General features: G+C 40.2%; 1 protein-coding gene across 3 annotated transcripts in view; it reads left to right on the forward strand.

Moving 5' to 3' along the window:
• st3gal2 (ST3 beta-galactoside alpha-2,3-sialyltransferase 2) overlaps positions 1-14,829 on the forward strand; it is a 30,362-nt gene that overhangs the window by 2,740 nt on the left and 12,793 nt on the right. Inside the window, exons 3-4 of one of the 3 annotated variants that reach the window (XM_053234858.1) lie at positions 5,523-5,603; positions 12,846-14,701. In XM_053234858.1, coding sequence (XP_053090833.1) covers positions 14,360-14,701 — 342 coding nt within the window. In that variant the 5' untranslated portion in view covers positions 5,523-5,603; positions 12,846-14,359. Of the gene's footprint in view, positions 1-5,522; positions 5,604-8,957; positions 9,448-9,566; positions 9,763-12,845; positions 14,702-14,829 lie in introns of those variants that run through there. The other 2 variants (XM_053234859.1, XM_053234857.1) reach the window with 2 other exon arrangements.

Consider the following 14,829-nt stretch of genomic DNA (forward strand, 5'->3'; position numbering starts at 1 on the left):
CTAAGCACTGGTGGCTGTAATTGGTTCTGCTCTCCAGATAGTACAGAAAGTACAGCCACGTGTCATTTATATATGGCTTTTTTTATTGTTATAGCTATTTGTTGTTGTTGTTAATTATTTCCAACTGTAGTTTTAGTTTGATATCAAATTTTAGATTTTTTTTTTTTTTAGCTTATTAGCTTAGCCAGCATTAACCAATCGTGGACATCTGTGAGCTCATGTATGCGGAAGAGGGTAGATAGCAATTGTGTGATACTGGAGAGTTAGCTAGTGTGTGGTACCTGGCAAGACAAAATTGGGGAGAAAATGGCGGAAAGATAGCTTAGCCTGGTAATAACTATTAATGAGTACCGTACACCAACTACTAGCGTAGGTGTGTCGTTTGCGGATGTGACAGCATGACACACCTGCTGTATTTCCCCACTTAACACGAGTGTGCCAGTAGTTTATTGTGTTGGGAAGCAGAGAGAACACCAATACTGCTGAGCACTTCTTTACTAACACATTTGTTATGCTATTTCAGGTCACAGCAATGAAATAATAATATATAATGTTAATGATATAATACTAATATATAATGTTAATGTTGATATTATGATCCCTGACTCCCTCCCACTCCCCCATATTCGACATACAGCCCCATCTCACCACATGTACACACCCCACTTTCGCACGTATATGCCGCAGTCCCAGCTGCATATGTCCTACTTCCACACATACGCATTTCATGTAACATTCCATAAGCACCACTATTAAGAAATAATTTTTGTCTCCTTTTTTGTAAAGTGGAAAATTCTCCCTAGTTTAGTTTTAATGATGAGAATGAAGCCGGCTCCAGGAAATAAGAGTGTCCCAATAAACTAGGGTCAGTCCGACAATATAGACATATACACACAATATACAAATAATTTATTATACACTTTGTGTAGTATTTTTGGTATGTCAAAAACAGTTACACTATTTTTTTTTTCATTTTAAAAAATACTGGTATTGATGGTGAGGCAAGAATTATAATAGTCTTTATAGGGCTTAGACATGTATCTGGTTTACTGAAATATTCAAATTCTAGTGGTCCATTCCTATTTCCAATTAAATACTCTGGTTTATATTCAGTCAACTATTGGTCCTCTCTTTAATTTAAATCCCTGACACAACTGGATGGCCACAAAATTGTGCCTTCTGTCTGCTTTAGGTCATTTAATCTGCAATATGCCATTCCCTAGCCAGTCTTTATTCAACTGCTATGTGTGGTTTTGGTAGAAACCGCTAATACAGTGTAAATGAAATACTTGATTTAAAAAACCTGTTTGCAGTTATTTAAAACAAGACATTCAAACATAATTCCTGTTGAGAGAAAATTATTGCGTGGAGACGTGCCTCATTTGGAACATAAAGTGCACCCCAACCAATCCACAGTGCACACACAGCATGCCTATATTCTGGAGATGAATTACCATTGATTTTACTTGACACATATTTGTCTTTAGCTAATTAGATAACACCCACTCTCAGTGATGTAAAGTGACATGGGAAATCGCTTTTGGGATTAATTGCATTATTTGAGAGATGGCCACAGTTTGTTATGATAAATGAGATGCATCGTTGGCACATGTAGGCAAACTGATTCTGTTTTGCAGCTCTGTACTTCCACTGACCCGTAAATGCAGGGTGTAATAGAGGACCATCTATTTCCTGCCATAATGCTGGGAAATTATGCACAGCGCATATAGTGTGGCACTGCGCTGAAACCTTGTTATGAATAAATCAGTACACTGAATAGAAAACTCTGGCTGCTGTATGTATCTAAAGTTACATTTAATAAAAATACTACTAGAAAGAGAAAATGGGAAATGTGATTCCCAGTGATAAGCTGCCAGCTTTATTTGATGGCGGTTCATCAACTCTTTTTGTAACTAGGCTAACGTAGAACCCAGGGAGTAGAATGTAGCCAACAGAAGTCCTGCAGATGTAACTAGGTTAACTTTCCTCACAAATGCAGGCTGCTCTCTAGAAGCCCGCCCTATTCAAGAGCTTATAAATAGGTTACTCTGCATTGGAGTGCCCATATTATAGATTCAAATAGACTTGCTCACATTGTGGTCCAACTCTAGCTGTAATGGAGTTCCATTTATGTTCAGGTTAAGAAGCTCCAGCCAACCCCAGTATTTCCTCTACAGGTATTTTTAACAGCAGTGTTTTCAGTTTGACCTGCATCTTAGAGAAATGTCATACAAAGAGCCTCATGCTTTGGAGAAATATATTGAAGTGTGTGTGTGTAAAGCACATTCTGTAGGCTACTATCTACCTGAACTGGCATCTGAAACCCAAACAGATGGTATACTGTCTCCTGGCAAAGATGCTCAAGTCGCAAAAAAATATGATAATGATGATCAAGCTTTTAGCTTTATCAATAATACATTCGTATTGTTTGCAAAATCTGGTGAGAGTCTTACCCACACAGAGAATGAACCCTCTCACTATCATTAGGTGATTATGAATATAGGATAGGATGCCGGAACAGTACAGCTATTTCACCTCGTTTGTTAATTATTGGTAATTTGAATCATTGTATTATTTGCTTCCCGTCAGTAGTTGTTTTCACTTGCGGAGAACTGGTGGAGTAACTACAATAGCTCAAGTCAAGAGCGTGATTTGTTATCACATTCATCCATTCCAGCATGTGTGCTATACAGGATAATCTGTTTTAAGATGAGTGAGTCTGGAGGGTAAGTGGGTGTGGAATGTGTCAGCATGTGGGTAAAAAAGGGAGTGCTTTTGGATGCCCTGGTGCCCCTGGTTTCCTTTAGATCAATGGGCTCTGAGACAAGCCTTGGCATTTTGCCCTGCTCCTTGGGGGTTGTGAGAATCTCTACTGCAGGAAGACAGAGTGAGAGACTTACAGGGGAGAAACTACTTCAGCCTGAGTGTGAGTAATGGATGATATACAGATTAGAGAAGCTGTCTGTAGGAGCAAACTGTTGACCAGGGGTGTCCAATCTTATTGAGAAAGGGCCGGTGTGGGTGCAGGTTTTCATTCCAGCCAAACAGAAACCACACCTGAGTCTATTAAAGCTAAGATCAGCTGATGAAACAGGTGGAATCAGGTGTAGATCCTGCTTGAAAACCTGCAGCCACACTGGCCGTTTGTGGATCAGACTGGGCAGTTGTGGCCTAATGGTTAGAGAGGCTGACTTGTAACCTGAAGGTCATAGGTTTGAGTCTCAGGTCCGGCAGGGATTGTAGGCGGGGGGAGTGAATGACCAGTGCTCTCCTCCACCCTCAATACCACCCTTGAGTAAGGCACCGAACCCCCCAACTGCTCCCCGGGTGCCACAGTAAAAAAAAAAAAAAAAACAAGCTGCCCACTGCTCCAGGTGTGTGTGTGTGTGCACTTGGATGGGTTAAATGCAGAGCACAAATTCCGAGTATGGGTCACCATACTTGGCCACGCATCACTTCACACCCCTGCTGTTGACAAAGATGGTCAGTTAAAAGCAAACGGGGTGGAAAAGGGTTAAAGAGACACCCTCATACAGGCTAAATACAGAGTACTCACAGGTAATGCCCCAATCCACCAGAAGAGTGTGTTTTTCTTATTTTATGCAGACTCAGGCACCAAAAAGAGCCGCGTGAATTTGTTTCTCAGTCCTTGACAATTGTACACTGTTCATGAAAACAATGTAGAGTGTTTGTGCTGTACCACTGTTCACAAGGGACACGGAATGTTGCAGGCAAGTTACAGCCTGAAACATCTAAAAAAATACAGCAAGACAGATTTTACAATTTTAATGTCAAATTGTAGCCACAGTTTTCTTTTTTTCATTAAAATATCATGTAAATATAGGTCACATAGGTCAAAGTAGCTTTAGCTTACTGCGCTCGCCTGACTTATAGGTCCAGTGGGATTTGGTTGTCAATTGGTTGATCTTGCGTTTGTCTGTAAGATAGTCTTTAGAAATGACATTAAATTAATCAGTACAGTCCATACATTACTGGACCATGACACATGTTGGTTATTTTTTTGCCTTGTACTCCGGCATAATTGATTACAAAAGAAACAATTACTGTGAAATGCAAAACTAAAAAAAAAAATTATTCATCTTCAGTATCATTAATTAATCTTCAGTGACTGCTTTATGCTAGTCAGGATTGTAGTGGATCTGGAGGCTATCTCGGGACCACTGGCCACAAGCAGGGAGAATACACCCCGAGCGGGGTGCCAGTTCATCGCAGGGCACCATGCACACATGTTCCCACACTCCTTCCCATCTATGGGCATTTTAGCATATAGCCAGTCCGTCTACATGCATGTTGTTGGACATTGGGAGGAAAACAGAGAACCCAAAAGAAACCTACGAGAACACTGGGAGAACATGCAGAACTCCACACAGACAGTAACCTGAACTCACAATCAAAGTAAAGGTTTTATAACTGATAAAATTTAGTTAATGTCATGTCCTCATATTAAAAATAACTTTTATTACTTATATAGAACTTCAGAAATTTATTCTCTGTAAGTTTGCTGGTCATATGCATGACTAATGTGACATACAGTAGTTTGAAAATGAATAAATCAGAAGTAAAATATCCTGTAAATAACCAATATTTACCATTAGCTAGAATTTGACTTGCTTCCTAACCAATTTCTATAGCTGCTGGAATGACTGCTAGTCTAACCTGGCATTAGCAGAGAAAACAGGCTAACTTGGTTAAATGTAGTCAGTTAATGTTAACTTTTTTGAATTAGAGACACCTCATTTTATGAGTATTTGCGTACTCCAGCATATTCAACATTTTACTGAGGTAGGGCCAGGGTCATCCTCAAGTTCAACACTGCAGTCTGGTGTCTTATCCATATTCAAATGTACACAGATAATTATAGCGTTAACTACATTGTGTAGCATGAGAAGGTCACTGCACCATTCTAGATAGTGTTTTTCTACACTGTTGAACTTGATTGGATACTAAACTGAAATGCTAAACTGAGCCCTTTCAGTTGATATATAGCATAGAGTCACTGGCTAGATGAGAGAAGAAACCTTTGAGATTTGTAATGAGTGCTTTGAAGGTCTAAATAAAAATGTAAGGAAAAAAATTAAGGATTTTTTTTTTGGAAATGTAATTAAGTATAAGTATCACAATAATTATTATATAAGTATATACAGTTGGGGCCATAAGTTTAAATACACCTTACAGAATCTGCAAATGTTAATACATTTTTAAAAAATAAGAGGGATCATAAAAATGGTTTTTATTTTGTTTTTATTTAGTACTGCTCTGAATAAGCTATTTCACATAACGGATGTTTACATATAGTCCACAAGACAAAATAACTGAATTTATATAAATGAACCAGTTCAGATGTTTACATACGCTTGATTCTTAATACTGTGTGTTGTTACCTGGATGATAAACAACTGTTTTCGTCTTTTGCGATAGTTGTTCATGAGTCCTTTGTTTGTCCTGAGCACACTGTTCTTCAGAACAGTCCTCCAGATACTGCGCGTTCTTTGCTTTTCCAGCATCTTCTGCATATCTGATGTTGAGCTCCATCTTTTCATACTGAGGACAACTGAGGGACTCGTACACAACTATTACAAAAGGTACAAACATTCACTGATGCTCAAGAAGGCAACACGATACATTAAGAGCCGGGGGATATAAACTTTTGAACAGGATGATCAGTGTAAATTGTTACTGATGTTCTGGGATGATCATGTAATTTTGTCTTCTGGGAAACTTGTAAATATCATGTTTCTTATGTAGCTTCTGAAGGGCAGTACTAAATGAAAAAAATTAGAACTTTAAACAAAATAATAACAATTTACACCAATCATCCTGTTAAAAAGTTACATGAGTCCCTCAATTGTTACTCCTAAGGTACACATTATATAATCACGTTTGCTAAATTAAACAGCACTTTGGGTGTGGGTGATATGACAAAATATCATATAATCATACATCAGGACATTTCTACGATATACAATATGCAACACAATATATAGGCTTCTTAACAAACTACTAGCAAAAATGTAGTGTTGGAATTAAAAAAAAACTTTCAAAATAATTAGTTTGATGACACTTTTATTTATTGTGTACAAAAATAAATTAACTCTGAAATAGAATAGTAGAATTTTTTGTAATTAAAAAAGTTTGTAATTGCTATTTTAAAAAATACATAAACATTTATAAAAATATACCCGCAATATCTCAAAAAAGTCTACTGTGATATAATTTATAACATTATCAATATTACATCATCGTATCTCCCAGCCCTTATTGTAATTTCCAAAAAAAAAAGGATATAAAAAAACAGAGTTTGCTGTTAGTGCCTTTAAGTTCAATATTATAGGAAGAGCAGAGTACGTTTTTTCTGCACCCTGCTGAGACAAGCGGAAGTGGCTGGCTCTGATATGGCTGACTCAGAGGTTCTGACTGGTGCACCCTGCTTTAGCCTGGACAGTAGTGAGACTCATGGTGATGGGTCAGCAGCCGCTCGGGGAGCATATGACTACATATGAGTGCAGGCGATGAGTAACGAGCTAGCCACATGGCCCTGCTCACTGTTCCAGCCCTTTTTATGACTAATTCACAGGGTACTGTGGTGTTATGAGCCAGTGTAGCCTGAATTACTTTTAGAGTTTTCCATATATTAAAAATGCAAGCAGATATTTTAGAAACAAAGTGACAGACTTGGGACTATAAATGTTTAAATATAAAGTTTATAAATGTTATGTATGTAGTTATATCTACTTCCGTCTTAAACTCATACGTTGTGATACCAACAAGACGCAAAAGCTTTAAGTGCTTTTTTTGTTTGCAGTGTATGTGTAATGTAGGGTACTAAACATTCGTTCTCTGAACGTGTCCATATTATGACAGTGGAGGCTCAGCTGTTAAGGCTCTGGGTTACTGATCAGAAGGTTGGGGGTTCAAGCCCCATCACTGCCAAGCTACCACTGTTGGGCCTTTGAGTAAGGCACTTAACGCTGTCTGCTTCAGGGGTGCTGTATCATGACCCTGTGCTCTGACCCCAGCTTCCTAACAAGCTGGGATATGTGAAGAAAAGAATTTCGCTGTGCTGCAATTTATATGTGACAAATAAAAGCTGCTTCTTCTTCTTAAAATGTACTTACCATTACATTACCATTATATGCATTAGTACATTGGAGGGTGAAAAATTATTACTTCAAAATGAATGAAGTTGGTGCAGACCAATGCAACTTTCGCTTAGACTAATACTAATAGTAATATGCTCTCAACTAGGCAGATGCAGCTACAGAAGCAAGTCAAAATGTCAGTTTCGGAACTGTTTTCTTAAAAACAACCCCACAACAACACTAATTTAACACATGCAACCAAGTATCTGTGTCTGCTGGCCTTGTTAACTGAGTTTGAGCTTGTACACCCTGCTGGGGAATTTAATTGCTGAAGGAAGACAAGCTTATCTTGGGTACAGGATACGGGATCTGTGTATATCCAGTATTTCCAGATCCCTTAAACATGGACATACATTCCCCCTGCATGTGTATGTAGATATGTATGTTTGTTTGCTTGATATGGTGTTTATGTGGGTATTTGCCATACATTACCGCTGCATATCTATATGTATGTGTGTATGTATATGTGTATGATTGTATGTACAGTACTGTGCAAAAGTCTTAGGCACCCTATTTTTAAAATTTTTTTATATTTTGCTATAGATATTTAGTTTATGAATTGTGCATTATTGAGGCAGTAGAAAAAACATTTTAGATTTCTAAACATTAGTTTTCTAAAAAAAATAATGTCACAGAAAAATGTATGTCAGGAAAGAAAGCAGCATATTATACAAGAGAGCACTTTTCAGACAAAAAAACATAAAGAAGGCTGCTGTGTTTTGCTGAAAAATAAATAAATTGCAAAAATAAGAAGTAAGTGCAACAGTCAAAGTTTCCAGAAGACCTGTGGCTGGTTCTGCAAGATGTTCAGTAAAACTTACCAGCAAGTTTCCTTATAAAACTGCACAAATTGTTTAAAAACAATTGTAAAAAACTGTTTAAAAAAAAAAAAGCAAAGGGTCGTCACACCAAATGTTGAGTTTGTTTAGTTTATTACTGTTTACTGCACTTTGTAGTATTTTAATTTTAAGTAGAAAGATTTAATTTCATTATTTTTGAAGTCATCTTTACTTTACAGCATTTCTTTGCATGTGCCTAGGACTTTTGCACAATACTGTACATGTGAATGAGTATTTGTTTGTATGTATGTCTGAATGTATGTTTGTATGTATGTGTGTATGTATTTTTATGTTTGTATGTATTTGTTTGTGTATATGCTTGTATAATCTGAATGAGGAGGGTAGTAGTCTCTAAGCAAGGCCTGTAGCACTCAATAAAACATCCAGCTCAAATTCAAATTGAAATTAGCTCAGGACTTTTGGCTGTCCAACCATTTTATTATTAGATTAATGTTCTGCAGTGTGTGGTGGCAGAGTGTATGTGTGTGTGTGTGTGTGTGTGTGGTGGCAGTGTGCCTGTAGTGTTAACTCTGTATTTACTGGACATGTCCAGCAGGCCTTTTGTCTTTCACATGCTTGTGCAAAAATCACCAGGTTTAAATCATCCTATAAGACTTACCTAGGATCTGGGGATCTGGAGATCTGGGGATATGCACAAAGCCCAAAAGCAAAGGTGTAGTTTGTCATTATTAAGTGTCTCTAGACCTATAATAAATCATTCTTATTTTAAGCATTCTTTAGAAAATGATGATTTACAGTACTGCGACACCATAGATCTGACTAGTTTCTATATTTCAAGCTTGTTTTTTTCTGTCCGGAAATAATCTCCATCACAATGGTGGGGCTTGTTGGATGGGAAGAGGCTAAAGAATGTGATATGATATGATATTTTTGTTGTTGTTGTTTTGTTTCATACAGATTACTGCAAGATAAGGTATACATTTCTACTTTTCAAAAGGTTTCTTTGGAGTCTGCTTGATGTCTGAGACAAAAAAAACCCAGAAGCTTGCTTTTCACAAAGCTCATATTTAGTGTTCTTTCTTTGGTTATTGTAGAAAAACATTTTCATATTCTCAAAACCTGATATGGAATGTCTTTCTTAAAACAAAGCAATCTGAGATGAGTGTGACGCAGCAGCCCAGCAGAAGCCAGTGTGAGTGTTTGGTGTCTCTCATTTCTCTATTACATCTCCATGGTAGCCACCTCTTATTTTATCATTGCCAGGGCAACGCTTACACCCACTCCCCACAGCCTTTTATTTATTTCACGCAGGTACGCAGGTCAGATGGAAGGAGAGAATGATAGAAAGTGCTGCTTTACGACTGGGTGGGAGGCTGTGAAAAGAAGCATTGTGTTCACTTGAGTGTGTTTCTGTGCATGGGCCTCAGCCTTTCTCAGAGTGGACTACACTACACAGGAAATGGAAACATCATATGCAATTCAAACATGTATGACAAGTCTATATGACAGATAATCTGGAATTGGTGTGTGTGTGTTGTGTGTGTGTGTGTGTTATGTGTGTGTGTGTGTGTGTGTTTGCTGTGATTCTCGCATGCCAGGCGACAAAGTTACACCTAGATGGACAACAGCAGCTGTAGCAGCACCATGAGCAGAGCCAAAGCCGTCTTGTCCTGCGCTGTTTGTGCATTCATGTATTCACTGTTGCCATTAGTTTTGCTGGCTAGGGCCAAATCAATCCTGGCTCCTGTTGTTTGTGCATCTCACGGTCCGTGTGTCGGAGGCAGCAAGCGTGGCTGAAACAGGTCGGCTGACTGTCTTTGTGTGTTGATGGCTTTGTAAATGCGGAGACCGCTGGCTCAAGTAATTGGATGAGATGTCTGGAATATGATGATTGATTTTAGATGAAGCCGGAATATGAATAGAGCTCTAGTCTGATGGTTGCCATCAGAGGATTGTGTCCGATGTTCATTTCCTGTCTAGGCAATCTCAGCGTGCGACATGCAAAACTGTCTCACACCCCTGTGGAGGGTGACATACCGTATAACATAGTATTGCTATATATACACATGCAACCCCCAGGCAGAGAGCATGTTCTAATTCTTAAAACTGTCATGCAAAGTGAAAACAACACACGTTTTCCAGAATTGTTGGCACTCCATGGAAACAAGGAAAAAAATTAATGACGCATGCACTTTGCCTTTTCCACCTTCATCATCCTCATCATGCGTGTTCATGTGTTCTCTGCTCCAGACCTTTGAAACTTTTTTTATTGTCTTTTAGTCTTATAGCTGTAATTGCACTAAATGTTTTATTACCATTATCTGACTTAGCAATCCAGTGTGTTTCTTTTATGATGAAAGCTTTTTGGTTTTCGCCATGGTGATGTATGAAAAGAGAATTTCACATGATAATAATAATTAATAATAATAAAATAAGATTTTTATTTATTTTTTTTTATGGATGTGATCAATTTTGCATGTTCTTATTAATGATTATTGTTGATGAAATATGAGTTAGATTTATTGAGTGTAAATTTTGGGCATTCTTCTTTGCCCATTCTTTTGAAGGGTGCTAATAATTCTGGAATCAACCATACATGTGTAATATAAAATGCACTCTCAGCTGTTCATGTACCTTGTCCTCCGCCCCCTCACTGCCTATAATAATCCTTCTGCATCTCAACAATGGAAAATAAGGCTTGCTTGCTGAGCCACCTGTTTGGCTGACCCCTCACCCTGCTCCTAAAACCAACACCAGACTATAGACATGTTTGTGATGGAGACTAAACAGGATCATTTAATGTCCCGTTAGAAACATGTAGATCTGTGATGTCATTGTGTGCATTTTACATGAAAACTGAAAATAAGTATTGAGCTTCCTTCATAGTGGAATCATGGCAGCAGGTATAGTAAGGTTGTGGTTGTGGACAAGGGTCTGCAGTATCATTATAGTGCACACTGGATCCAGCCATTTAGCTGTCATTCATGGCATAGCAGCCTTTCACAGATTTCATGCTTCATTTGATCTCTGTTCAAGAACAAAAAGACTTCTTTTACATTTCTTTTGACAAGAGCTCCATTCTCTCAATACAGAACTATTAGCTATTGAATGCTGTAGATTGGCCTGTCAGGGTAGCCATGGTAACCCACCAGTGTAATTAAAAAGTCTTTTCTTCCTCTGGTGTAATGCAGTAATAACACCGGTAATGAAATGGATTTCCAAAAAAAAATTGTACCTTACAGTTGATAAAAAAGTTAGCAAATCCCCTCTCTCTCTCTCTCTCTCTCTCTCTCTCTCTCTTCCTCTGTCTGTCAGACTGTTTGTCTCATTCGCTATCTGTCTGTCTGCCTGTCTATCTGTCTCGTTCTCCCTGTCTGTCTGCCTGCCTGCCTGATTGTCTGATATGTAGTACTACACACCAGAGTTGAGATTAAGCTTAAGGACAGAGCAGCTCTAAACATTTTAATGTTCGGGATTTTGTTCTTTTGTGCTTTGACTTTTTTATTTTAATATTATAGCCCACAAGAAACAGCAGTTTCCCAGCTAAATTGTATGAGAAGAAATATGGATATAGCTTTTCCTGGATACTTGTTGTGGTGCTGGTGCTTCAGATTGTTTTGTGTAACTCATCATGACCTACATGCACAGAACGTACAGTACACTATATGGCAAAAGTTTGTGGACACTTGACCATGACACCCATATGTACGTCGTGAATATCCCACTCCAAATTTAGTCCCCCTTTGCTGTTATAATAACCTCCACTCTTCTGGGAAGGCTTTCCTCTATATTTTGGAGCATGGCTGTGAGGATTTGTGCTCATTAAGCCACAAGAACATTAGTGAGGTCAGGGATTGATGTTGGGCGAGGAGGCCTGGGGTGCAGTCAGTGTTCCAGTTCATCCCAAAGGTGTTCAGTGGGGTTGAGGTCAGAGCTCTGTGCAAGCCACTTGAGTTCTTCCACATCAGCCTCGGCAAACCATGGACCTCTTCATGGACCTTGCATTGTGCACTGTCACGCTGGAATATGTTTGGGCCCCTTAGTTCCAGTGAAGGGAAATTGTAATACTACAGTATACAAAGATATCCTATACAGATGTGTGCTTCCAACTTTGTGGCAACAGTTTGGTGAAGGCCTTCATATGGGTGTGATGTTCAGGTGTCCACAAACTTTTGGCCATATAGTGTATGTCTTGTGTATAGTGTAGAGCTATCTTTGCCACCAGAGAACCCCAAAGATAGAAGTAATGTCCATGTAGTAGCCTCAGACATATATATGAGATAGAGAGAGAGCGCAAAGCAGCAGCAGCAAAGTTGGCACAGAACATAACAGAAGAAAATATGTGAGCATAAATTTGGATCGGGAATTGAGGTGTGAGATAGAAAACACCAGAGAAACAAACAAGAGGATGATGGTTTCTAAGTGAGAGCAGGTGGGTTTTGGCTCAAAAGCAGGACTTTCATCTCATCTTAAACAGTGCAATAAAATCCTGAATCCCCAATTAGAGAGTTAGGTGCGACAGGGTGATGAGGTGGCTGACTCCTTTTCAGACTCCTTTCTCATTGTTCCTTACCAAGATAATTTCTTTGCACAAAATGAACCCATAATTCATAGCTGATACGGCTTTTCAGAGCATGGGAGTGTGCTTTTCCTTTGATGAATTCATTTTATGAGAGTTCATAATGGGCAGCACATTAAACAGGCAGATGTTGAGGTGCTATCTGAACGTGTCAGATGAACAGAACAGTGTTTTATAACATAATGAAAATGGAAGACACGTGCGACGAGTCCTTTGTGCTTCAGTTTGGCTTTTACAGCTGCGCTTTAATTCATTTCTGATCTTTCTCCTTTAAAATTCCATCTTTTCTTTGTCTTCTACCCACAGCTTATTGGATCATTCACAAGAAGGGAGCAGCACCTGAACACCTACGCACAGCCTGATCAGAGAGCACTCAGACTATAACAGGTGCAGAAGAGGGATTTTCGAGCATTAAGTGGACATCGGCAAGAGGACGTTGAAAGACCTGGCAGAGAGAGAGAATGCCACTGTCGACAGACAGCAAAATCGTGGCCATTGTCCTTTAATTAGGCGACAAAAACAGGAAAGTCACATGACCCTGTCTTTCAGAAGAACCCACCATAATTGCTAAAGAATGGCAAAGGAAATGTAAAAAATCCAGATTTAATGCTATCTAGATTCAGTAGTACAATGTGGTCAGCTGAGGGGCAGAGAGTGTCTTGTCTTTTTTGTGATCCAGTCACTCAACAGTTGCCTCGGTGCTCCGTGCAGATAATTCCTTCGTAAGCCCGTTTGAGGTTGCGAAATCTTTTCGGCAAAGCCCTTGCAAATCTCCTTTGTGTCATTAGGGATTTGTAGTTTTGATTGCTTTTGTTGTCGCTCTTCTTTTTTCATGATATAGAGTGGACTCTGAGTCTGGCAGCCTTTTTTTTTTTGAACAGTCCATGCATCTCAGAAAGTCATAGCACCCCAACATCTGGCAGACAGCCTGAGTGTGGACCTATTGCAGACAGAGTGCAGTTCAATGCGTGCTGTGCCGTCCCCAAGACACACTCTCCAGTCATGCATGGTGACTGCCAAGACACTGCGGTGATCTGTGTATAGCTGCCACTCAGGTTACTGTCAGAACTCGGCTAGCAGGAAAGAACGACCATGAACCTGAGACTGCACATGTTCATATCAGAAGACCCTTTCCACTGAAGAAAGACAAGAAATAGAGTGAGGGAGGGAAAATCCAGGATGACTCTAAAGTCTAATTGTATAGGAAAAGTCCACCCATTTTCTTCAGAGACTGGTGGAATTTACCACAACACAGTGGCTCGCTAGGGCAGGAGCAAGCAGGCTTACCCTATACACACCACACACACATACAATTGTACACATAGCAGGCGTGGGTGACAGGCTTCGCTTATCTAAAGCTGAAATGTCAAATCCACAGAGGCTTGTTTCATCAGACTGTCGCTGCAGGGAGAATCAGACAATGCAGACACCCACTGAGTAGACTTTGTGACGATTTGAACAGGTGTATGTTTTGAGCCAAGCGATGAGAGGATGAGAGTGAGGCAGATCTGAGCTGAGTGGGTGAGAGTGAGAGAGAGCGAGTGAGATAAGTGTTTGACCCACAGACAGACCGAGAGAGCTCTGTTTCTGTCTGTCAAGCTGTTTGTGTGTGTGTGTCAGCTGGCGTGCTGACGGGCACTGAGGGCAGGCTGGGCACGGTGGCAGGAGTCGGTGCATGGCTGTGGGGGGGTCGTGCGGCGTGCGCTCCTCAGCAGCGAGAGAGCCGCTGGGGGTCAGGCTTTGGCTGGGCTCGGACCCAGAGGCCCTGGGGGCCCAGCGGGGGGCCACCTGAGCGGTGTTCTCGGACAGCATCAGGGGGCATGCGCTGCTCTCTGCGCTTGTGGGTGCTGCTGGCATCGTTGGCCCTCCTCTTCCTCACCTCCCTGCTCTTTTCATTCTCACTGAGGGGAGGCCCTGGCCTGCCCTACCTGGAGTCTCCTGGGTGGGAAGAGTCAAGGCAGGTGAAGCTGGTGCCTAACTATGCCGGCTCCCACAAGCTGGTTTCTGCTGAGGGCAACCAGCAGAAGACATGTGCCTGTAACCACTGCGTGGGCGACCCGGGCGTCTCAGATTGGTTTGATGAGAATTATGAGCCGGATATCTCGCCCGTGTGGACGCGGGACAACATCCGGCTGCCTTCAGATGTCTACTACTGGTGGGTGGTGAGTAAGACAATTGCCACAGTGTTCACACAGTGTTTTGTTTATTTTGTTGTATCCATGTGCATCAGAACAACACAATTATATGGGTAGTGCATAACCAGAAATTCTTCCCTCTGAAAAAGTAATTC

This window comes from Pangasianodon hypophthalmus, chromosome 6 (genome assembly GCF_027358585.1).
Source record: "Pangasianodon hypophthalmus isolate fPanHyp1 chromosome 6, fPanHyp1.pri, whole genome shotgun sequence".
NCBI classification, from domain to species: domain Eukaryota; kingdom Metazoa; phylum Chordata; class Actinopteri; order Siluriformes; family Pangasiidae; genus Pangasianodon; species Pangasianodon hypophthalmus.